The sequence below is a fragment of the Sinohyriopsis cumingii genome, chromosome 6 (genome assembly GCF_028554795.1).
Source record: "Sinohyriopsis cumingii isolate HCF-2022 chromosome 6, ASM2855479v2, whole genome shotgun sequence".
Classification (NCBI taxonomy): Eukaryota; Metazoa; Mollusca; class Bivalvia; order Unionida; family Unionidae; genus Sinohyriopsis; species Sinohyriopsis cumingii.
Window position 1 is genome coordinate 160347844 of NC_142966.1, and position 25201 is coordinate 160373044.

A 25201-nucleotide genomic window follows, 5' to 3' on the forward strand; every position below is an offset into this window, starting at 1 on the left:
CATGGCAAATGCATCCATCCTAATCAATGTTCAGTCTTTGTTTCAAGATGGTTATCCTTTTGTGTTGACGATAATAAATGTTATGTGGTTATCTAATCAAACTCATTATATACTTTGTATGGCAGGAAAACAACAGTCGATAAGAATATAAATGGTTGTGAAATTTGTATTACCATTTATTTGCTGTCTTTTTTCAAAGCTGCGATGTATCTTAGATCTCAAACATGTTTAATTTTTCAGGAGGCGGAAAAGTCCATCATCGAATATACCAAGAGCAATGGATGATGGCATTATTTACGAGAATTCGATATCTGTGGATTTGGGTTCGTACTTGATTTTATAAATAAATCCTGAACAAAACTATTTCTTTAGAGCATATTTCAAATATGTCTTCCTTTATAGATGACATAAAAGTACACTGCTAGAACCTTCACAATTTATATTACCATAAAATGAGCACAATTTCATTAATTATTCAATACTAGCGATATCTCTCTATCTATCTATCTATCTATCTATATATATATATATATATATATATATATATATATATATATATATATATATATATATATATATATATATATATATATATATATATATATATATATATGAAGAACTCTTCACTTTCCATTACATGTCTGCTTATAGTAAGTAATTACAAGCAACATGATAACATATTTTTCAATATCCTCTGATATGAGTCCCATTGTTATAGGTTTCTTGAAGGCTATATCCATTGTATTCTTATGTAAAAGAAATTTTATCATCCTTATGTACCTTAGTTTAACAAGATGTTGCTTAAAACCTCTCTGATAGTCAGTAGATACATCGGAAATTAATAGTTTGGGTAGGGTGAAAAGAGTGGGCAGATTTTACATGCAGTTGAACGATAGTTTTTAATATGTATACTCCGGACTATGCTGTGGTTTCAGTCAATGATGTTGGAGATTTTACAAAAGGAAACGAAAAGACAGCTATGCCAAAAGAAGACAAAATCGCAATCAAGCTACATAGCGAGAATTACGAAACGTATTGCAACGTATTAAGAGCTTTGCCAAGAGGAATTGTTTCATTGTCAAACTTGTGGGATTATGTCCAGGAGAAATGTATGGATGACAAACATTTCACGGAAGAGTTTGAGGTATACATTTTTGTTTATTAATATCATTGATTAAAAAGTTTGAAACTGTTTAAGAACCTGTTAGTGAGCAAATGTTCTTCAAAATGTAAATAGTTTGTCATTGAGATAGGGAACATGGATGTGTGCGGAAATTATTCGTGACAGTGGATTAAAAAGAATGTTACCTCTAAATATACCCGAAACAAATACCAAGATAAATTATTGGAGTTTCAAGCGTAAGAACTTTATACCCAAATCCCGTCCTTCAATAGTGATATAGTTACGAGTGCACAAAAACTTTTAAAAATGAGGTTCAAATTGTTAGTCAGTAATAGCTTAAAGTTTGTAAAATATATTTAATGTCGAATCTTTTGCAAGGGGTATCAAATTAGCAAGGAATTTATAGGAATACACAATAAATGTAAATCATCCCCTTGATGATATCAAACTCTAGAAATGCTAACATTGGATACTTATACTATGATACGGTGTCAATGAGCAGTGATTACATTTTAGTTTTGGTTCTGGACCACTTCTATTACACTCGTTAGGAATATCAAATATTGGCTGCATCTCGAACATTGTGTCTAACTGTAACACACGTTTGGAGAAACCGTTATATGCGCTTATCAACATGAAGTCGTATCGACAAGAATATCTGAGGAATTTGCTTGTGTCTCCTGTACTTTGATACCGTGAACAAATTGTGTATGACCTGTCCAGATTAAATATGTTGCAGATCATTGTGATGCTACTAGGCCAATATAGTACAGATGATCTGAAATGTGCACTACTCTTACATGATGAATATATTTTAAAGAACATTAAATCATCATACATTAAGGTGTCTGTTATTGTCTAGACTCTGCCGTCAGGCCCACAGCTTCCAACTTCTGTTGCTCTGCGTCCTGAAAATAGGAAAAAGAATAGATACAAAGACCTATATGCATGTAAGTATGATATTTTCCATTTCGGTTATACATTTTCAGACTAAGTAGTTTACATAAAGCATTCTTTTAAAAGAAATGATAAATTATTTTGACATTTTGGATAAATTGTCCTTTTGTCATTATAGATTTACATAAAACATTGAGTTGTGGTATAAAATGTGGGCTATTAACTCTTTGCAGTCTTTCATTTTTCCTTAGCTGTGGCAATGATCAGACATCAGAACAGGAACATGACAACTGTTTCAAACATTTCAAACTTCCAACCTAAACCGTTGAACCTTATTTGTGTTTGTCTGTGTGTGTGTGTGTGTGTGTGTGTGTGTGTGTTTGCTTGAGAATGTCTCAGCGTTCTTGTTTTTAAAAATATCTTATCTAATGTAAATATTCTTTCTGTATTTAAATTGCATTTCCTCACACTGATGGGGGGTGTTGTAGTAACGTAAAATGTAACGAATATATCCTTAGTTACGATGGTTTAATAATCGTGCTTGTTTTTTTTTTAATTAACTGAATATTTTATATTGAATTTATCTCTGCCATTATGGAAAGACATTATAGTAATGATGATTACAACTGCATTTATATTTATACAATTTCAGGACCTTCTCATGAACAAATAATAATTGAAAATCAAATGGTGTCTTTGTCTTTTCTTTTGGTTGTAGACGACATAAACAGGGTTGTACTGGAACCATTGGGAAACGATGGAAATGATTACATCAATGCTTCCTTTGTTGACGTGAGTACCAAAAATTTTCAAATAACCCGAGGGTATTCAAATCAAAAGTAATTGGGATTATCTGTGTTGAAAGAAAGAGAGAAAATCTTGCCTCAAATGCTTATGGAAAATCAGAACGTTTCATTATCTTTACTTATACTTATAAAAATGTAGATCTAAAAAAAAGAAATCATAAATCAGACCAAAAATGCTCTCTTTGCATTTGTATCTTTACATTTGTTATTTCTATATGCTCTTATAGCATTATCATTAGGTAAAACCAACTTTGATTTTAATATGATATATAACAATGGCTTCAACGATGTAATTTCATCTGAATTAGTATTTGACTTGTGTATTAAATTTATATGCAATATATTTACATTATATTTCATCTTATTTAATTTCTCCTGTTCCATGCTTTCATATCCTAATGCTCTTTTCTTCTGTATTCTATTGTTATGTTTGTTTTGGGGGTTAAACGCCATTTCTCAGCGCAAGATGGCGGTTAGTATAACTGGTGGAGGAAGAACCCGGGAACAAAACCCAGGTAAGAAACAACGACCCATAGGAAGCTTCTGGCAGTGTTCTGACATACCCACAATGGACGAGCATAATATTTGAATCCAAACGGACAAAGATTAGATGGCTGTGATCAGTAAAGGCGAGCGTTTTAGGCCACTCGGCCACACGGGGCCCCCACTATTTTATTGACGTTATATTTATATTCTCTTGATAATTATAATGGTTATCACTATTATTATCATTATTGTTATTATTATTATTATTATTATTATTATTATTATTATTTACCAGTAGTAATAGTGGTATATATCTTCTATTTTAGGGTTACTCAACTCAACGGATGTATATCGCATCCCAAGGTAATCACCTACACTCTTTCTTAGTCATTTTATTGTCGTCTGTGGTTTTGGACAATCCAAACAGTATGCACTTAATTAGTCCTCTGTTCTCATCCTATTCTACTTTAAAGATCCAACGGCTGAAAAATATATTATATTATTATATATTAAACCCATTCTGAAGCTGCCATCTATTCATGTAGATCACGTTAGAAGAAAGATCGATTGCTCACATTATATTTAATAGTAATGATCGTGCAAGATAAATCAACACTGAAACGTTGACAAATGAAATATATACGCAGGCTGAAACATTTTCATGCCGGCCCTTATTACATCGTTTGCTGCTTGTATAAAAGATTTCTTTTATTCCAACGAAATGAGTTCAGTATAATTAAATTAATTGGAGAAAGATTCGAGTAAAGTAGGTATTCTATTTTGTTAAAGATTTCCAAATTCAAGATAATATTCACTTAAAGGAGCCATGGCCATCATATATATCTGCAGACACTATACAAATAGTTCCCAGCCAACGGTAAAAAGACTTGTTATCTGTGTAGACAATACGTCCATGACACTTAAACTTATGACAATATGTTTTGATTTTACTGACAGAAGGTAACATTGCCTAAGTAAAATAAAAGTATAAAGCCATTATGATAAAAGCATTGAGGGACCCTTTTTAACCATTGCTAAGATGCCAGCCTTGTGTTGAGAAAGAATAAACACGAAGTTTAATGCAAACCTCACATGCAACGCGGAATAATATGACGGTTACAGGACAATCATAATGGGCACGTGGGAGGAATATAAATTGGCTCTGAACTATATGAATGATGGACTTTGCTTTCACAATACATATAACGCATACAATATATATTGAGTGTCACGTGTTAGAATTTCAGATGATAACATAATAAAATATTAAACTGATGTATAACTAAATAGCATTATGTACGACTAGAGATTTCCACATCAGCTGAATATTTGGCCGTCAACTGCATTGTCACAAGTTTAGAATGTTGTGATTACAGAGAAGTTAATTTTGAAGTTATTTATTTGTCTTACTATTATATACTCGTTCGCAAATTCAATCAATGTTTTAATTAGAATATTTTCTTAGGTGCAACCAAACAGAACCTCAATGATTTCTGGCGAATGTTGTGGCAATATGATGTGGAAAAGATAGTTATGCTAACAGGATTGTTCGAAGGTGGAAAAGTACGTATTCTGACATTTTATTGTTTCATACAATTATAATAGTGTGTGATATTTTAAGGAAAACATAATTCAAAGTGGATAACTCTGGTTTTAATGTAAACGAAAGTTCAATTTGAATGACCATAATAACTTGTTAATATTATATCATATTTCATGTATTTTGTCATGGACTGACATTATTTTTATTGTATAACAAATGTTATAAAGCTACGATCCTTGTTTTGCGAGTGACTAGGATAATTTGAAAATAGACATGTAGGTGCCAATACGTAATTCTCTAAATTGTTGACGAAGGGATTGAAGTCTCTATAGCAATAAAGGAATCAGTGGTACATACTTTTCTGAACATTATTCCTTTATGCCAAATAAAAACGAAATAGCTTTTTCATGCATATGTTTACTATTTTACAGCATAAATGCGAATTGTATTGGCCGGAAGAGGAAGGACGAACAAGTGCATTTGGTAGTGTGTCAGTGACTCTATTGGATACAGATTTGTTTGCTGACTACGAGATCCGTACACTAGAGATGTCTGTGGTAATAACAAGCATTTAGATACATATAAAGGACTAGTGATATGATTTTTTTATTTAAAATTTGATGGGGGAAATGCGTAATTTGTCTTTCCAGTGTATTACAACCTCGTGTGATTTACACACAATTTAGTAAATGTTTAGAAATCTAAAACCTCGTTATTTTTTATTGTGTGAGTAATATTGATAATATAATTAAAATCGGTCCAATTCTGACATTGTGAATTTATACATTATCGTTTTAAATTCACACTGTTTTGCCGTTAACTCTAATGAAAAAATTTAAATCACCCTTAATAACATACATTCGTTATATTTCAGGGTAATAAATCAAAACGCTTGACCCAATTTCATTATACAGCTTGGCCTGATAAAGGGGTTCCGAGAGCCACGTCATCGGTTGTTTTATTCTGGAACCGGGTGAATAGAGTGCCAACGAATAAACCCATTGTCGTTCATTGCAGGTATTGTTTCTTGCATATCATTTTGCTATAAAGACGTTTATAGTTTACCTAGAACTATGCTTGTCATTCGTTATGTTCGTCATTGCAAGACAGATTCAATTAAAGATTTCCTTCCATTTATTTGATTCCAGAACAATACAAAAAACCCACATATTACACTATGTCATCAAAACATTTGATGGTACAAGAGACCTTTGCAATATTTTCTTTATTTGCAGCGATGTCTTTAATAGTTGCATTTTGTAATTATGATCGTGCAGCATGACTTTGTTACTATGAATTCTTAATATTAGTGTTGTATGTCCTTGCATAGTTTTTGCTGCAGATATTCTTTCTTTGTTTATGGGCACCCGACCTGATATTCTGGCAAAATCAGAAAAAAACCTAAGGATCCTTCAGAATTTGCAAAGTATATTTATGTGATCATTATTTGAAATTTCCATTCTTTGCTGTATTATTTGCCAATGAATATAGTGCAGGAATCGGGCGGACTGGAACATATATTGCACTGGACATTCTAGTAAACCAAGGACGGGCGGAGGGAAATGTGAATGTGTCGGCATGCGTCTATAACATACGACGTCAGAGAGTCAATATGGTGCAAACAAAGGTAACATGTTAACTACACAGTTTATTACAAACACGCATATTTCTTTTCTGATTAAAGACCTCAAATATATTTTTGTGGTGAAAGGTAAAGTTCAATGCAAAAATGCAGGATAATACGATTGCATCATAAATATTTGTTTAAATGCATCAACAACAAAAAAATAATAAATTGTTTTGGCAACGTACTATTCGCTGTATTTATGATAAGATCTTAACATAATATTAACTAATATTTTATTTAAATCTAACTGCAGTTATATTTATTCACGCTGAGACAAATAAAACTAAATGCTAATTCGGTATCGAGCAAAAGCAAATTTCGTGTGACATATGGGTCAATTATTGGTGATGTTATCATAATTAAATTCTACCGTCGTATTTAACACAGGAACAATACATTTTCCTTCACGAAACACTGGTAGAAGCTTTGATGTTATCGGGAACAGCGACTACATCAGACAAGTTTCCCAAAGTGTACCAGGAACTGTTGGAAGTTGATGGTGAAAGTGGTAAACGTAAATTACAGCTTGAGTATGAGGTAACGTTATGTTTGTGCCATTCAGTATTCACCAGCAATCTAAATATTCGCATTGTACATGTTATGTTCGTGATCACAGTTATCCGATGATAATAAGATGAATAAATATTCTCTGGTTTGTATTTTGTTCAACTGACCATATAACACCAACTTCCTACCGTTTTTCAGAGATTACAACATGAAGATGTAAACCACGAAACAGCGTATGCATCCATCTCAACTAAGAATAAAAGAGATGAAGTAGACTCAAAACAAGATGAGTTCGCTGATGCAAGGAAATCAGAAAATAAAACTAAGAATAGATATGACAACATACTGCCAGGTAGACACGTGCAAATATCGACATCAAAGCTATTTTGTAATTTCCTATTTTCTCTCGCTTGGATACATCAATTCCGTTCAATTGGCCAGGTCCTGGATTCATTACATTGTCAAATTTCTCTTTACATTATCTTACATGTGATGAAGCCTACAATGCTTAGGAATATTTTAATATATAGTGAGAGTAATAGGAGCAAACGTTCATGTAAATATCATGCTGTAAAACTGCTCACTTGAAAATATTTTCTTCTCGGAAAAGGTGAGAAATTCCCAAAATGTTGAAGTTTCTCAAAATAGAAAGCCATGGATACACTGCGTGAGAACCAAAGGAGGTATGACTATTTTAAATCGTGATGACTGTTAAACGTAGTATGACAATGTCATTGTTGTAATCCTATCAGTACAAAAAAATATTTAAGCTTACTACATGATAAAGAATATGCTGGACTGTGATGTTCAGGAATAAGGTTACCAGAGTTAATTTGCATGAATTCTGATCTCAAGGCTTAGATACCGAAACACAGACCAAGTTAGTAAATGTTTATTTTTATTCATCGATGACGTAAAAAATTCAAATAAGGCAATTATAAATCATAATTAACATTTTCCGTACATGGTCAATGGAAGCCATAAGGTCGAACATCCAAACCATAAAACAAGTTAGAGTCCATTTGACATATGTTACATCACATAAGTAAAACCATTTCAGATCATAGGAAGATAGTAATACCGTATCATACATATAATGATTATAGGCTCTATTGAGATAAAGAACTATAACCTATCAACGACATTTTCTTCAGATAATGTTATTGAAATCGTCCACTGCTTGAAATAATTGATACTGGTCCTAATAATCCTTCCATAATGATTTTGGGAAAGAACTTTGTGCAGATCTGGTTAGAAAATACATCATAAAAGAAGTATAGAAATCAACCATGGCTCAATAACCTTGCTTTATATACTGTTTAAATGCCTGGAAAACTAGGCTACTTAAAATCGATGCTGTTACGAATAGATAGGAGTCCAGACCATAACCTAACTTATCCTCTTATTTCTGGCAATGTCATTTAGGTAATATTCTCACGTGCTAGATTTAAATCAGACATCAAATAATAACATTTCGTTAATTTAAATTTTTCAACATTTCCTTTTTTCTATTATTCAAAAAATTATATATATATATATATATATATATATATATATATATATATATATATATATATAAATAGATAGATAGATAGATAGATAGATAAATAGATAGATAGATAGATAGACAGATACTTATATCCAAATATATCCAATCAGAGATGAAATGTGTTCGCAGCCAGTCTCGCTCTTCCATTTATTTTATAATTTATTTTACTGAATCTGTATTTCCTGGATGATGTATTTAAATGAATATCGAATATAAATATTTCCTTTTGCGTGGAAATATACTTTTTGGAATAACAAATATAAAGAAGAACCAATATTTTCTGTTTCAGCTGACCGACACAGAGTTTTCCTTAATTCGCCAGTGCCGGGCATGAATGATTATATCAACGCTGTTGTATTACCAGTTAGTATATTTCTTTAATGGCAAAACATAACATACGTCTTTATTATACGTTATATGATGAGATTTAAACTGTATCATTGGGAGCAAAATTGATGTCGCACCACTGGCGATGCAACTGTTTATCACCACTGTCGAAATATCAATCGTGTAACTACATTCATTTTCCCATTTAGGAAATATATCTACCCTTATATACTTTATTCATTATCAAGCCATATCAAGGCTTATTTGATATTTTTTTTCTTATACTTATTTTTCTTCTTCGTCGTCATCTTTATTTCTCACTCTCTGCCTCGAATGGAAATACTGAAAATGTGCCAGAAATGTTTTGACAACAAATCTGATATAACAAGTAGGTTTTTAGTATTAACTTGTTTAAGTATTTTTTCATATGAATCACCCATTTTCTATTTTGCATATCGTGCCACCCATATATTGCATTTTTGATACATACAATAAAGTGTAAAAGTTGTTAGGGAAAGTCTCTTGGTTAAATAAACTACATTAATTGTTTTATTGTCAATTTTAATTTCTTATTATTCTCATAATCATGTTTAGAAACAAAGTAGAAATAGTGGATAGACGAGTGGCTATTGCAATTTCGACATGTAATTGACTGTTGAAATTTAGGTGCAGTGCATGTTGCCTAAGTACACTGGAAATTTACCAGGACTAAATAATTCACGTATGAGGCAGAAATAAAGAGCATAAGGAACACAAGTCTTTCAGCCAGCCTAACAAATATTATAATCTTTGTTTTAAACAAGCTACACTCCGAGGTTTGTCCAGCTCTATGAAAATGTCGTTGACATTCCTAATATTCAGTCAATAAAACTAGTTTTCTACTTGTCTATTTAGAAATAATGGATTCTTGAATAGAGTTCAGGATGACGCACCACGTGCTGATGCATTGTGTCATGAATGGTGACTACCTGAGCAGTGTATATTAACATCCATTCAATATTTCAGAGCCATCGAAGGAGACATGGATTCATATTGACTCAGATGCCTCTTACAGGCACCGTAATTGACTTCTGGAGGATGATACATGATCTAGATGTCAGAACCATTGTCATGCTCAACTCAGAAACCTCCAAAGCTCATGATGTAAGTTGAAAGTTTCATGTATAGTCCTTTGCTAAGATAGACAAACGAAACATAGTTTACTTTAGCAACCTACGGCAAACTACGGTGATCAATATAATAAGAGACTACTCGTGAGTTGCAAATGCGATTTGATAAAAACACCATATATATATATATATATATATATATATATATATATATATATATATATATATATATATATATATATATATATATATATATAAATATAATATAATATAATATAATATAATATAATAATACGGCACACACACACACACACACACACACACATATATATATATATATATATATATATATATAGAAGACATGCACTGAATTCATTTTAACATTCAGCGTCCATTATTAAAAATGCATTTGGCACAAGGAGACGATGCCCAATTTTAAATCTTTTTCGTTCATAATCACGTTTTTAACTTCAAAACATTCCCGTAGTATGTATCATTCAATTTAGACTATGTGTATGCAAAAAATATCATATTTAATATGTAGATTATGCTATCTAAATACCCGTGATTAAAATCAGTTACACGCAGATAAGTATGTACATAAAACGAATCTAACTGATATACACTATGCAGTCATTTATGGTAGTAACTTTAACGCGATGATGCGACAAAGAGAATAGTAGTTTAAGCTATGAAGACTAAATGACCATGTGCCTCTTTTACTTATTCCAACTATGCAGTCTTTGTCATTGAATTTGACTGCATAACCTTGATATTGTATTAATGACTATTTGAAATGGTCAAATAAAATACAACAGCTAATTATGATGATGATCACTAATAACCAATGTGTATAAAGTAATGCCTTATCGTATCTTGTGGCTATTTGTCTTAAGGTACATTTGTTCTAATTAAAGAAATTATCCACAGTAACACGGCCAGGTCATGTAAAGTGGGTAGGGAACAAACATTTCAGAACGGCCTCAATTTCCCGCCAAATGGCACCAAATCAAACTTATATGTCTTTTTACTCAACGTCTGCAAAATACCAAATAAACTTGTACAAGAATAAAATGATGGTCATTTTTCAATTGACAATTGAGTGTACGTGTGTGTGTGTGTGTGTTTAATTATCTTGTAGCGGGGGGGGGGGGGGGTGAACCCCTGACCACCCCCTCCTAATCCGGCTCTGTATACAAAGATGATATATAAATCTTACATTAAAATATATACACTATTATTATTGCAACTCAAGCAATAGGTATTTAATTTAATAGTTTAACATCCAGATCATACTCTCGAAACGACGTGTCAGGTAAAAGAATTCGCTTCCATATATTTTACAGGACTATTAAGAATATTAAAATTTTCGAATGAACTGTACAGTGTGTATTATCTTTAAAAACCAATATCGTGTTATACTTTAAAGAAGAAACAGATTATATTTTGAATATAGTTATATTGTTCGAAATTACATGTACATTTATCTGTTATGTTCATTTTCATCTAAAATCCATATAACAGAGAATCTATGATTGGACGTTAATACACTGAATTATAAAAATATATAAAACATATTTATTTAAATAGGCAATCTATTATCTTTTACACTTAATCTCACTTCAATCCCGACAAACGGAGGAGAGGCAAAACCGAGGAGAATGCCTTTAAATTGGAAATTTTATTCAGTGCGGTTTACGCTCAAGGTGAATATTAATTCGAGTACGATGAAGGAATATTGAAACTCGGTTCGATTGTATTTGGCTTAATCTTTAAACAGCCATACTCATCAACTTGAAAATTGGCACACAGTATTGAATGCCATATAAATAACCGACATCGAATGAACCAGATAAATATTTCGGTTGGGCAGTGTGACCGTCTAATCATTACCATGAGAAGATGGAGGATAAAGATGTATTATCCTATGCGTATGGTGTTGTAGGCCTCGCCGACCGAACTAGAGTTATCAAAAGTAGACCTTTAGTTTAAGTGAATATCTCAAATCATATATATATATATATATATATATATATATATATATATATATATATATATATATATATATATATCTTTCTTTCTTTCTTTCTTTCTTCCGTCCGGCTGCCAAATAAGGGGTCGCCATTGCGAAACTCGCGGAGGCATTCCAATTATTTTGATACATATCTGTATTTCTAGTTCTTTAATTTTCTTTTCAACTCGTGGAATTTTTCTTAGTCTTTGTTTACCTTTTAATTATGTTGAAAATTTTTGTTATCAGTCCCGTCCTAGGACAAGCAACTGTTAGTTTTTATTTGTGTCCTGGCTGCCACACAGGAGATCGCGCTTTAGAAACTCGCGTCGGAATCCCAATTTCTTTCATAATTTTTTTGTAAATTGTTCTTGAAACCTCCTTTTAAGATAGCTCATTCCAATTTTGCTTAATTGTTTTGTAATTATTGCTCTAGGACGGTCAATTACCTTAGTCGTATATATAAACACCCAAGTTTGTCTTTCTTTCTGTGTGTTCCAGCAGACGAAAATGTGGTCGTGAGTTTGAAACTCGCGGTGGCATCCAGATCTTTTAGTACCGTTGTTTCTATTTTATATTCAAACGTTCTTTTAAGCCCGGTCATTACATTTATTTATTTAATATTTTTTAGCTTCTTTTATTTGTGTCCTGGAACGGGCAATCAAACTAGTACAGACAAAAGTGGTAAGTGTGTGCCTCCAGCCTAAGGAATGAGACAATACCGTGCAAAACATAGGTCACTGTAACACAGTTTTCACGTCTGTGCACTTTTTATATTTAGGTCAATCTCTCGGACACTACACTTTTCACAGTAACAACACGTAGCATCCTGAGAAGTGTTGCAACACCAAAACAGTAAATGACCAGCGTAACATGCCTCTTTTTGCTGCTGTGATCCTTAATACCTTTTGGTAATATCAGTTGTTGCATCGGTGTTGCTTGTTCAGTTATGAAAACATTGCTGTAACTGATGAGGGCTCCAAAACGACCATGTCAGTGGAAGGTCACCTTGATCGATGTTTTCACACAAGTGACCATTATACTTTTCAATCAAATTAATTTCTAGGATAATCTAGTAGTCTAATGAAGGCGTAGGTTACTGAATCATCAATAACTGTCAGTTATCAAGCTGAGATCAGTTTTGTGGACACTGTTTATTTGACAATGACGGAAATACATTTTTGCATTCATCTCGGAATAGTACATCTGAACCATATCAAGAGTAGATCAGTGTAATATACTTTCGTACTAAAATATTCATGCATACGTCTGGTGTGACCGCTCCGGTGGCCTAGTGGTTAGAGCACCCGCCCCGGCCGAGTCACACGAAAGACTTCTAAAAATGGTACTAACAGCTTCCTCGCTAGGCGCTTCGCATTAAGGGGATAGATCTATGACTGGTAGGCCTGGTGTCAGGATAATGTGACTGGGTGGGGCATCATGCTACATGTCTGCGGCATGATGCGCGAGTGCTAGACACCACTTTAAGCTTCCACACTGCCTACATTATAGCGGTATGACAGGAACATTGTTAAAGCTACCTTAAAATATAAATCACACACACACACACACACACACACACACGCACACGCTGGTGAGTCGTTGCGCTCTGCTGCTTTTCTAGTCATTAAACTTGGCATTGAATATAGACTGGGAAGCACATCTTCATGTAACTAAAGACAATATTAATGAGACACATTTTAACCATTATTTTTCGTCGTCATCACTCGGTTTTAATCAACGGCAATATCGACAAATAAATTACAATTTTGTCTGAATATATATGTGTATCAGAGGTTGCCATCTTTCGACCCTTTCTCTCCTTATACACTTTATGAGACCTGATTAGAGGAAGAAATTAAAATTGGAAATAAAACGTTTACCCAGATAACTTAAAAGACGATTCTATTAAGTTCATTTTAAAGGGTCTTCAGTGATTTACTATTCCCGTTCTCGTAGTAATAAATACACTTAAAAACACAGACAGACACACCCACCAACACCTACACACCTCCAACACACACACGCACACACAGTGGCCTAGTGGTTAGAGCGTCCGCCTCGGATGCAGGAAGTCCCAGTTTCGAACCCCGACCGAGTCATACCAAAGACTTACAAAATGGTACTAACAGCTGCCTCGCTTGGCACTCAGCATTACGAGGTTAGTGTTAGGAATTGCCGGCCTGGTGTCAGGATAATGGGAATGGGTTGGACATCATGCTACATGTCTGCGGCACGATTCCCCAGTTCTAGACATCACACTGCAGACATCTAAGCAATATGACTAAACAATTGTTAAAGCTACGTTAAAAATCTAAACCACACACACACACACACTTTGTCAGCTCGAACATATTAAAAAAACTATCTTATATTACAGACATATAAATCAGTTTTTGATAAAGAAATTTGACCAGACTTGATTCGCAGCTCTATAGAGTTTTTTCCCTTTACGTCACTGACATTGCTAAATCGGACGCATTTTGTTTTCAGATAGGGTCATATAATTTACCAAAACAAAAACACAAATGTAATTTACTGTGACAGATTAGCATAATTCCCATCTAACCTTCTTCTTAGGTTACGTATATTTATTGCAAAAGCCCATGAAAGTGCAAATTTACCAATAGGGGTGGGGAAACAATGTTGTGAGTTTAATCTTTCAAACTTTGATTTTGGATCATGGTAGCCATATACTTCAAAGAGGCTTTGCCGCTCGTTGAAATATCAAATTTTCTGGTACCACACGATTAAATATTGCCGCTATTGGTGTAGGAATCGAACATATCATATATATATAAATTGTTAGGCAGTTATAACGCAGCATTAATGCTTGCAAACGGGAAGAAATCAAATAGAGCAAGTTATAGAAAATGTCAAGGATGTCCTGTATGCAAGCAAGTAACCGTAAGCTCCTTCTATTCAAAATGAATTATACTGTACCGCAAGAGGTCTATCTATCTATCTATCTATTTATCTATATATATATATATATATATATATATATATATATATATATATATATATATATATATATATATAATCTCTGAACCAGACGAGCATTCTTATAGTATGTTCTCGGGTCCCTTGTTCAGTTAAAAATGTAGTTCTGATGTATGCACGTCTATTGATCCTATCGTCCTTACCATTGATCTTCATTTTCGTATTTTTATTATCCTTCGAAACTTATTGTACGGTAAAGAAAGAACCTTATCTTTCAGATTGGTGTTTACTGGCCTGAAGAAGATGATGCACGGTATGGACCATTCTCTGTTCGACTTGCGAAACGAGAGGAAGGAAGGAATTACATTCAGCGGACACTATCTTTCTCCGTCATAGGGGTAGACACATCACTAAAAAAATAGAATATGTATAGAGATGCTTAAAGAAAGACATACAATCAGACCGATAAAGAGAGTATTCATTTATCACGGCGAAAGAACGAAATAATTTCCAAAACGAATCGAGATAAACAAAACCTTCGTCAGGGCAAAATATAGCTTTCAGCCACAAAAGTATACGCTCAACACGAAAGTTCGGATATATTCATGATATGTCCATGTTTCAATGACAGGTACAATTACAAACAGAGTATAAAGAGTAGGAGGGAAAAGGAACGGAACAAAAGGGTATATACATGGGTACAAAAATGTTTATATTTTGCTGCCTTCAGCCCAACAAAGTTATGTGACACACAGTGAACAAAGTTCTTTTGAATTAATTCGACGCTTGGTCAATTAATGGGAATCTTGTGTGACCATAAATCAACATCATCCATAAAATTTGCAATATATTATATGCCCCGCTAAATTTATTTACTGAGGTGTAAAATAAACATTTCAAAACAATGGTTTGGTTTTATCTGGTGATTTACGGCACAGCAGCACAGGTAGGTTATTTAGGGCCGAGGCAATTGGAGTAGTATGTTTGCCCAAGGACAGACTTTGGTAATTGATCCAAGGTGGATTGATCGTAAAATAAGAACCCCCTCTTTCTCGGTCGTTATCCCGCTACGCTAACCCCTGAGCCACTGCGTCTTCCTCAAGGAAATGGTGAATCGGGATAATGGAAAAGCATTATAATAATAATAATAATAATAATAATAAAATAATAATAATAATTATTATTATTATTATTATTATTATTATTATACACTAAGTAATTAGGGAATATTTACATTTTTACAAAGCTGAGTATGTCGGATAAGCTGACGACTGGCTGATATTCTTATAAGACTGCATTTAGAAGGTTAGACGTTTGCAATTAAGCCGATCTCCCCAATGTGTTTTCCTGACGTGTGTGTTCTGTATTGATCTACTACAAGTTAGATTCAATCGTTAACATCTAAAGTCACCAGATGGTCCCACATAATTGCTGGTCTATGGTAAAACAGGTATAAGATCTTCCTGAATTAAGTCCTTTAGACTTTCTATTCTAAGTTTGTGAACTAATTATCGTTAGCATAATATAATTATATTCATGTATATTCTGAATAAGAAAATTATTGATATCAATTTAAATTAGTATAAAAGAAAATTATGTTGCAAGACTCTACAATATCTAGCAAAAAATGTAAATTCAACGGCATTACTATCAGATTGTCAAATAGATTTAACTTTGACATGACAATTATATTCTTAGGTACAACATGAACGGATCGTAACACAGTTTCAAGTTACAAACTGGTCTGAGAATGTCGACGAACCAGAAAGCACTACTGCCTTCCTAGAGATCCTAGATATCATTGAATCATGGCAAAACGAAGAAAAACCAATCATTGTGCACTGTCTGTAAGTTTGCAGATGTTTAGATCAAAGAATTATTTGAATACAAACATTTCTTTATTTTATAATTTGCAAGTTACACATTCATGATTTTAGGCAATCATGTATATCCTTATTGATCATTCAGTTCTTCATTACGCATACCTATCGATCTATATATAATTTCAGTGCAGAAGTCAGTCTGTATATCAATAGCTGTTTAAACTTTACCTTATTAAATACTCGATCTAAAATCGAACTGTCCAACTATCAAAAAACATGCCAATTAATAGACATGAGGTTTTGAATTAATGCGCTAGATATAAGGAAGATTTATAGTTGGGTTGACTAAATATTAACTATTCAAAGTTGCTGTAGAAGGAGACTCTCGGTGTCTGCATTTACCAATACACAAAACACTGTCTACTGATATTAAGAATATGCGCATGTAAGTTTCATAAGGTTGTGTATGTATGATGTTTTAGCGTTTTGAAGGTATCTAAATACATTGTAGGTTATATCGTAATTAGGCAACGATTGTAAAGTGCCTCGACCAAAGAACACAAAACTATAACCGATCTAGGCTTAAGCTCTTAGTAATACAACAAAAACCGTTATATTTCATCGCCTTATATCCTAAGCCACATTGGCTCCTTGGTTCACAAAATTAGGATTTCGTACAGGATCATGAAACACGTTGGTCTCTTGTGTTTTAACTTTAGCTTGAACAAAATAATACAAATATGGATGGAATAAATGAATAGGATGTTATAAAAGCGTCTCAGCAAACCAAGGGATATATTTATGTAAGATTATATTACAATAACGTCCATAGTGCCAACACTAAGTCTAACATCCACTCGCCCCAGTCATCACACACACATACACACGCACTGTACGGATTCAATTTAACTGAATATTCTTCTACACTAACTATCTACAATTCATTAAATGTGTACTTTACTGTCTAGAAATGGCGCTGAGAGGAGTGGATTATACTGTGTGATATCCACGGTGATAGAAAGGCTTAAACTGGAGAAAGACGTGGCAATTACGCAGACCATCAAACGGATGCGAGCATTTCGTCATCAGATCATTCCAAACTATGTACGTGTGCCTGATATAATTATAAATGTTTGTCAGTTGTCAGTCTTAACTTGTACACTTTACATATAGCGTGTGAAGCTTAACATGTTATATATATCATCGTGTTAAAAATACCACCTTATCTGAATATGGTTGGTCCAAATAGGCCCGGACTAATTGTTATGAAGTGGTATTAGAAGCTATTGGCTGAGGCGGTGGGATTTTCCTATCTCCACCAGCTGGAACATTTATATGTTTTGTGGGCTTTTCTCAGTATTACTATCAAGAATTTGTCATCGGCTTTCCTCCTGATTGACAAAGGATCAATGGGAGACGAAAATCGGTATATATCCAATTAAATCCACATGAGCTTCTTACAAATAAAATCTAGCGTGATATTTGTGGAGAGTGGGTTGGAGAAGTGGCCGCGTCCTAACTGTTTTTGTACCTTTCCCGACAAAACCCACATCTTTTTCGATAGGATGTATGTTAATAACGGTTTTGAAGCTACATAACGTTATCTAATCACAGCATTCTTCCAATTCAGAAAAATATAACACCGTCAAAAATACTTAGCTGTAGAAGTGCTATTGTCAGATAATGGTTTAATGTTGACCTAGCACAATGGCTGCATCCAGTAAGCGTCCCTCCACGTGATTATGTAGCAGACATAATGCAGTTGTGTTAGCTTGATCCAATACAGCATCCATAATATATTAATTGACATACTTCAGGTAGAAAGATTGCAAGTAGTCTCGTTGAGATCCGTGTATATTATACGTCTAACCTGATGCCAGTAACGTATGTGATATCACGCAGGAATTTCTATCCGATATCCGTGTTGAAACAATATATAGATTCGAAAATGTTAGATATTTCATAAACCATTGTACTGAATAAGAGCTACGTGATGTTAGGGTCACAGGCATATCATTAGAATAATAAAAAATGGGAACGTTTTATGTATACCTTATTGTTACTCTTTTGGTACGTCTCTGGAGTTTGCATATGAGCTATAGATATGTGTTGAAAAGCTTTAAAATCAGTCGTTATGGTTAACCTGCCAACAAGTTTGGAGAGATTTGCTATTGGGTGCTAAAGTCAGATGAGTACTGTTGCAGCGTGGAAATATTGTTACTTTAGTCACGTGAGAAGTATTGCAACCTGGATCGAGTAGGAAACTATTGCGATGTTGAGCAGTAAGTGTGTATAAAAGGACGAGATTTTGACTAATTAGTTCATTCTTATTTCCTACGTTTATGGTTTAATATCAGTCTGCAAATGTGTTTAATGTTGTGTTGAGATATTTTGTGCGATAACGCATAATTTGTAGTATTAATTGTACTTACAAAGTGATTATTGACTGGATTAAAGTATTATTCTGGGATTATTATTAATTTACTCAAAGGAATTCTTGACAATACCATTGTCATACATCAAGACTGTTGGCACATGCGCACATTCAAGGACATGGAATGCATTTGAAACACTTGTTGTTCTTTTGGATTTGTTTAGACGTCTTGGATTACTTTGGATTTAATTTATAAAACTTTGTGTTAGACGTTGTAGCAGGCTGACAACATATTAAGCGTTTATATCATATTTGTAGTCCTATTTCGGAAGATATGTTGTCTTTTCCTATGCATATGTCATACTTTTCTGCAAGAATATCAAACTAAAGAATTTGTAAATTGCATGATACGTTCACCGTAAAGTGACACAATAAATGCTAGATTTCTTTATCGATTTTCGACAAATGGGAATTGCCTTTTTGAAAAATGCGATAAAAGTAACAAACTTATACATTTTCTTTTAAGAACTTTAGATCATCATGTAATCTGCATTTGAAAAGGTGTAGAGACATTTGCTGTGACATAGGAAGTTTATTTTTCCCGTATGTGTTACGTTGAAGTGATAAGAAAAATGAAAGATGAAATAGCTTGACGGGTCAATGAAGTTAACAAAATCGGTCTGATGCATCTAATGCTGGAACGGTAATGAGTAAAATACAGATCTGGCATAATATGTTATAACGAAAAATATACATGTGGTGATTATTCGTGAGTAACAAATGTTGATTATATTAATATTTTGCTTTATATTATTATAATATTTATTATTAATATTATTATTATCATTATTATTATTATTATTAAATATTTTCACTACATTTTTAGGAACAGTTCCGATTTTGCCACGAATGCATACTAGAATATATGAAGAGGTTCGAAACATACACAAACTGTTAGTATAATTGGAAGTCCTGTTGCTGCTCTATCTCTGGAATCCAGTCTGAATAAGTGTCTTGTTTTGGATAGTTTACGACATTTAAACCAAGTAATCTCCTTCCAACTGAAAACAAGAACCTAGTTTGCAAATGCATGCGTTTTAAATCATTAAACAATGCTAGAGGTTACAAGTGTTCTTGACTGCACATACGTTTGATGAAATCAGCAATATATCACACTCTTTAAGAAAAGACCGTTGCTTTATATATTTTATCAAAATAGCAATTGTTTTGTAATGTACAATTTATTATTTGATATTTTTCCTCTATAACCTTGCACTTCAATAAAAACTTTGTTTTAAAGATGAAAAAATCGAATAGACCGCCAGACATTGTTGGAACGTTTTGAGTTCGAAAAGGAAACTGTTCCGTTACAAAGGCTCACATCAATGGTACTTCTGTTGCTTTGTGGAAATTTTGATTAAGACCAATCATTCATCTCAATCCAATTCCCTGAAATTCAGTCACGTGATATGACAAAAGTTAAGAGCGTTTATACAATATAGAACATTCTTCACACAAGAAATTAATTCAATCATTTTGAATACGTATGCTCAATCACCTCGGAATAAATATTATATTAGTTTATGATATATTATGACATACTCATCGTATAACTGATATACTGTAAGATAAAACAATTTTTATACAATTTTCTTTAATATAGCTAAGAACTGGTATATACACTTTCCAATTTAGTGCGTGTTTATAATGTTTTACCAAAATATGCTACAAATATTTTCTCGTTACAATGCAAACATGAGATCAGGAGATTGATAACTCTCTTAGTACCAAATGCGCATATATTAACTATCAAGTATATCTACGTCGAGTGTATAAGAGTCGTTAAATATATTATAAAATCCATCATGATATGTATAGTCATTTTTGTTATCTAGTACAAACCATGATCGAGTACATTACTGTTCACATTCTTAATGTTCAAATAGTTAAATTTTGATATCATGAAGATGCGAAATTATAATCGCTAACTTGCTCGTATGTATAGGGAACTCAATCGTAATAAGAACTTGAACATGGATCAGACAGATATTATTAATGTAAGATTATTGCTTGTCAAATATCTGGTTTAGTGTGTGGTATTTAATTAGAGTACAAAGAGCAGATTCGAAATGTTTTATCGAATGTTTAAAGCAGGCAAATGTGTCCCTTATCGCAGACGTTGTATATTGCTAAATATATATTTCCCACAAAATTATTGTCAGGGAAGCATTAGTAGAGAAATCGGGAAAAATGAACAAGAATAAAATTATGGTATATAGGTATATACTGTTCGACGCCGAAGCACCAAGTCGAAATGAATAGTCACATACACGTCGTGAAATCAAATGTTTTGTTTTATTAATCTGAATTTTGTTAACTCACATACGTATCATACTGACTAATATTTCCGCCTAGAAACATAAATATAAGCAGAGGGTAGTTTTTGTGTGTATATATATATGCATTCCTATATTCAAGAGGGTTTTCGCAACTATCTTAGCCTTGTGTGAGGTATTAAAGTTCTTTTCAATATATTGTGAATTTATGTTGGCATGTTTGTCACATTTGATAATACAGATTTGAAACAGGTTTAAGATGTTTAACATCTGTCACTACTGGTTCACAATTTTTCTTTACTGTGAAATATGTGGCCCATCCACCAATATGTTCTACTTTATAAAGTTTCAATTGTCATTTCATATCAAACATGATGTAGATAAATGTGACACGAACTTTTTGTCAGTATAACCGTATATTAATAGAACAGTACTATCAATCAAGCAGCACTTGAAACGTGCAGCTACTGTTTTCATGTTTTACATAATTTATTCATCGTTTATTGCTCCTGACTACTGTTTGAACATTATTCCTATTTGTTCATTGGAAAGTAACTTTAATTTTCATTAGGCTGTAACCGTGTTTTGGCATCATTGTGGTACCTCATTATACATTTTGAAAATCATTTAAATGATGCGATTATCCAACCACATGTTCACATATAGTTCTCTCAGTGATGTATGCGGTACAGAATCAAGATCTCTCTCATATTGCCCCTAATAATGTTTGAAATAATGTTGAAAATTCAGTGTAGAGTAGGGCTGTAATGCTTGACAATATAGGGTAACTTTATCAGTATATATTAGCCGGTATTGTTCCTTAATCAGCCATTTGAAATTTCCTAAACATCTTGTTTTGACCATTTCAACATTTCTAACTGGTAAACTATTGTTAATATAGTAATGACATAGAACTCGTGTGAGCAAATGCAATGTTGACGCTACACCGTCGTTTTCTAAGCACGTTACTTTGAATACGTTTTTGCTCTTGTTCCTCATTGTGTAACTACTTGTATTTCCAAACTAATACACGCCTTGATAAGTAATAATTCACATCCTTAAAGATTGCTATATTTTATAATCTTTTTGAGATATTGTACGAAATTAAGGTGTGGTTATATTGAGATAAACATATGCAAGTTTACATACTATTCATCGTTCAAATGTATGCTACAAATACTATCACTACTACTACTACTGCTACTAAATCTGGCAATGTTTAATTTATAGAAAGTTATTTGCAGATAATTGTATGTTGAATATTGTCTCCGTTAACTTTACATTGTCAGAATTGTTCAGTATTTTACGATACTGCACTAGCGCGCAACTTCATATGTTAGGAACTACTTTGTAAACAACTCATGTACACTCTCGTAGTAGACGCTTTACGTTTTGGTTGATTAAATTTGTTTCTGAATGAACTAAATGAAATGTTTCGTGTACTGCCACATGCCAGCTGCTTTGGCATATTCTGCGTTAACATGCTTGATATAAAATGTTTCGAATTTAGGCTAGCTATAGATACCAGACAGGGTTTTTACAAATGACACGCAAGTAACAAGGCATAAACTGTTTTCATTACCTTGTAAAATGAATAGCAAAACGTATACTTACAGATTTACATCCAGAAGTTTCTCACAATGTACTGTCTTAGTTCATCAAATCCGAATTACATGTGCCATGCATGGTTTCACAAGCTTGATTAGACATTTCGAAATTGTAATCTAATTTCGACTATATTCTAAGTGCAATTACATCCTCCTTACAGTACTAAAAATTGAATAAACATTACATTCCATAGCATCCTTTTGATAATTGCCATTGAAAATCCTCATATTTTTCCCACAATATTATTTCAAACATTCAATGAGAGAACCGAAACACACCTGCAGATGTCAACACGCTTCTCCCTCCCTTCTTCAATCCGATGTATTTAATGTAGAATTTGCACAGATAAATCCAAAGCATAATCACGAAATTTAGAATGGACACAAATACCACAATCTATTTATTCCAGATCAAACGGAAAGGTTGTAATGCGCATTCATTCACAATATGACTCTAAATTTCAATTTTAAGTAGACCAAAACGCCATTTTCTTTCGAATGTAATGCCTAGTGCGCGACTAAGTTCAAAATTATCTGGGCGGAGTTATGTGCGCATTAATAATGCTGCTGTGTATTGATGAATCTGCGGTTGTGCATTTAGTTTGGAATACGGCATACATTCATTTAGTTTGTTTCTTTTGGTGTATTTTTGTTTTTCTTAGGGAGAATAAGAAGATGAGCATATAATACAAAGGTTACTGCATTTTGTAATGAAAATATCAACTTGTTTTGTCGGATGGATATACTGCATTCACATGGTCGTGCAATATTTCCATCCAAAAACCTCGTTCATATTTTCCCATACAATTTACCCTTGAGATCTGGTTTGCAATCTGTATTTGTGCAGATAGATGTGTGTGCCTATATATGTGTCATATAGCGCTTCTTTTTCATAAACTGAGGCTTTGTCAAACATATATTTGATGATTATATCTTATTCCCGAAAAATATCTCGTTATAATGTTTTGACTTAGTGCAAAAACATGGTATACAAAATATATAACCTGCCGCATTTGCTTCATAACTAATTCAGTATTCTCCATGGTTTGTTTATAATAAATATTAATTTTCATTTGGCACATGTTTACTTATTATTTTCAGAGAAACTGATAACATATTATACTTACAATGATTATAAGCATGAATCTTCACTACATTTGCCTACGAACGTTTTAGGTACATTATGTTATCAGCCATCATATTGCCCATTAATCGTCTGTTATAGGATATGTGTGTGTGTGTGTGTGTCTTTGTGCGTGACCGTATCACTCGAAATCGTTTCCGTCAAATACGCTTACTTTATCTCTTTTCCCAGTTCCGTATTCTATGTTCAAAAATGGTGATTGAATGAATTAACTTGTTGATAACACTGTACAGATTTGCCCTTCTATTAATATTTCTAATGAAAACATGTGCCTCGAATAGGTATAGACTTGGCGCTTCTTGTTTATTACGTTTCATCTATGAGATCAGTGATGGTCCGCTATACTGTAAACATTTGTGCAATACGTAGTTCACATCGAAATGTGTTACATTTTACTGCCTAGAATATCCTATCAATACAAATTATGTGCGCGTTTCTGTGTCTTTGCACACTATTTATTTCAGAAATCCTAAAAACATACTTAAATAATTATTTAATTTGTTAGTAGTTGTACAATACTTCATCTAAATAAATGTTACATTATCTCATTCTGGATGTCTATGGGTATTTAACAAGAGAATGGGACACAACAGCATCTATGGAAATTTAAACTTTGTTGGGCACTATCAGCTATCCTCTGCAATTTCACAAAGGGACGGGTCGTTATCACCACAAGAGACTAAAAGGTTTCCTTTGGGTCGGCATGGCTTCGAATAGAAATGCAACATTACATTTTGAACACTATATGGTTTATGGAAATTTAACATTACCATTCGGACTGTATGAGGGCTAAAGGAAATTAACATTTGGGATGGCAATATGCAGTTATGGTTATTCAACATAGTGATTACATGACGTCGGTTATGAGAATTTAACATTAACATTTGGTTCACTGTGGCTCATTAACTAACTATAACATTTAACATTCAGTTTCAGTCACAATGTAAATTTAACATGAAAACAGAACATATGGATAGACAAAACGATTG

At 33.1% G+C, this 25201-nt stretch overlaps 1 protein-coding gene across 7 annotated transcripts in view; it reads left to right on the plus strand.

Annotated features, from left to right (window-relative positions):
• Positions 1-24140, plus strand: part of LOC149798399 (receptor-type tyrosine-protein phosphatase alpha-like) — a 100463-nt gene extending 76323 nt beyond the window's left edge. For all 7 annotated transcript variants that reach the window (XM_089963591.1, XM_089963589.1, XM_089963594.1 and 4 more), the window contains 17 exons: positions 241-323; positions 936-1144; positions 1986-2073; positions 2739-2812; positions 3639-3675; positions 4778-4875; positions 5287-5412; positions 5730-5872; positions 6347-6482; positions 6870-7019; positions 7188-7341; positions 8828-8901; positions 9871-10008; positions 15207-15326; positions 16627-16775; positions 17720-17855; positions 20012-24140. In XM_089963591.1, coding sequence (XP_089819717.1) covers positions 241-323; positions 936-1144; positions 1986-2073; positions 2739-2812; positions 3639-3675; positions 4778-4875; positions 5287-5412; positions 5730-5872; positions 6347-6482; positions 6870-7019; positions 7188-7341; positions 8828-8901; positions 9871-10008; positions 15207-15326; positions 16627-16775; positions 17720-17855; positions 20012-20083 — 1987 coding nt within the window. In that variant the 3' untranslated portion in view covers positions 20084-24140. The remainder of the gene's footprint in view (positions 1-240; positions 324-935; positions 1145-1985; positions 2074-2738; positions 2813-3638; positions 3676-4777; positions 4876-5286; positions 5413-5729; positions 5873-6346; positions 6483-6869; positions 7020-7187; positions 7342-8827; positions 8902-9870; positions 10009-15206; positions 15327-16626; positions 16776-17719; positions 17856-20011) is intronic.
• The last annotated feature ends 1061 nt before the right edge of the window (positions 24141-25201 follow it).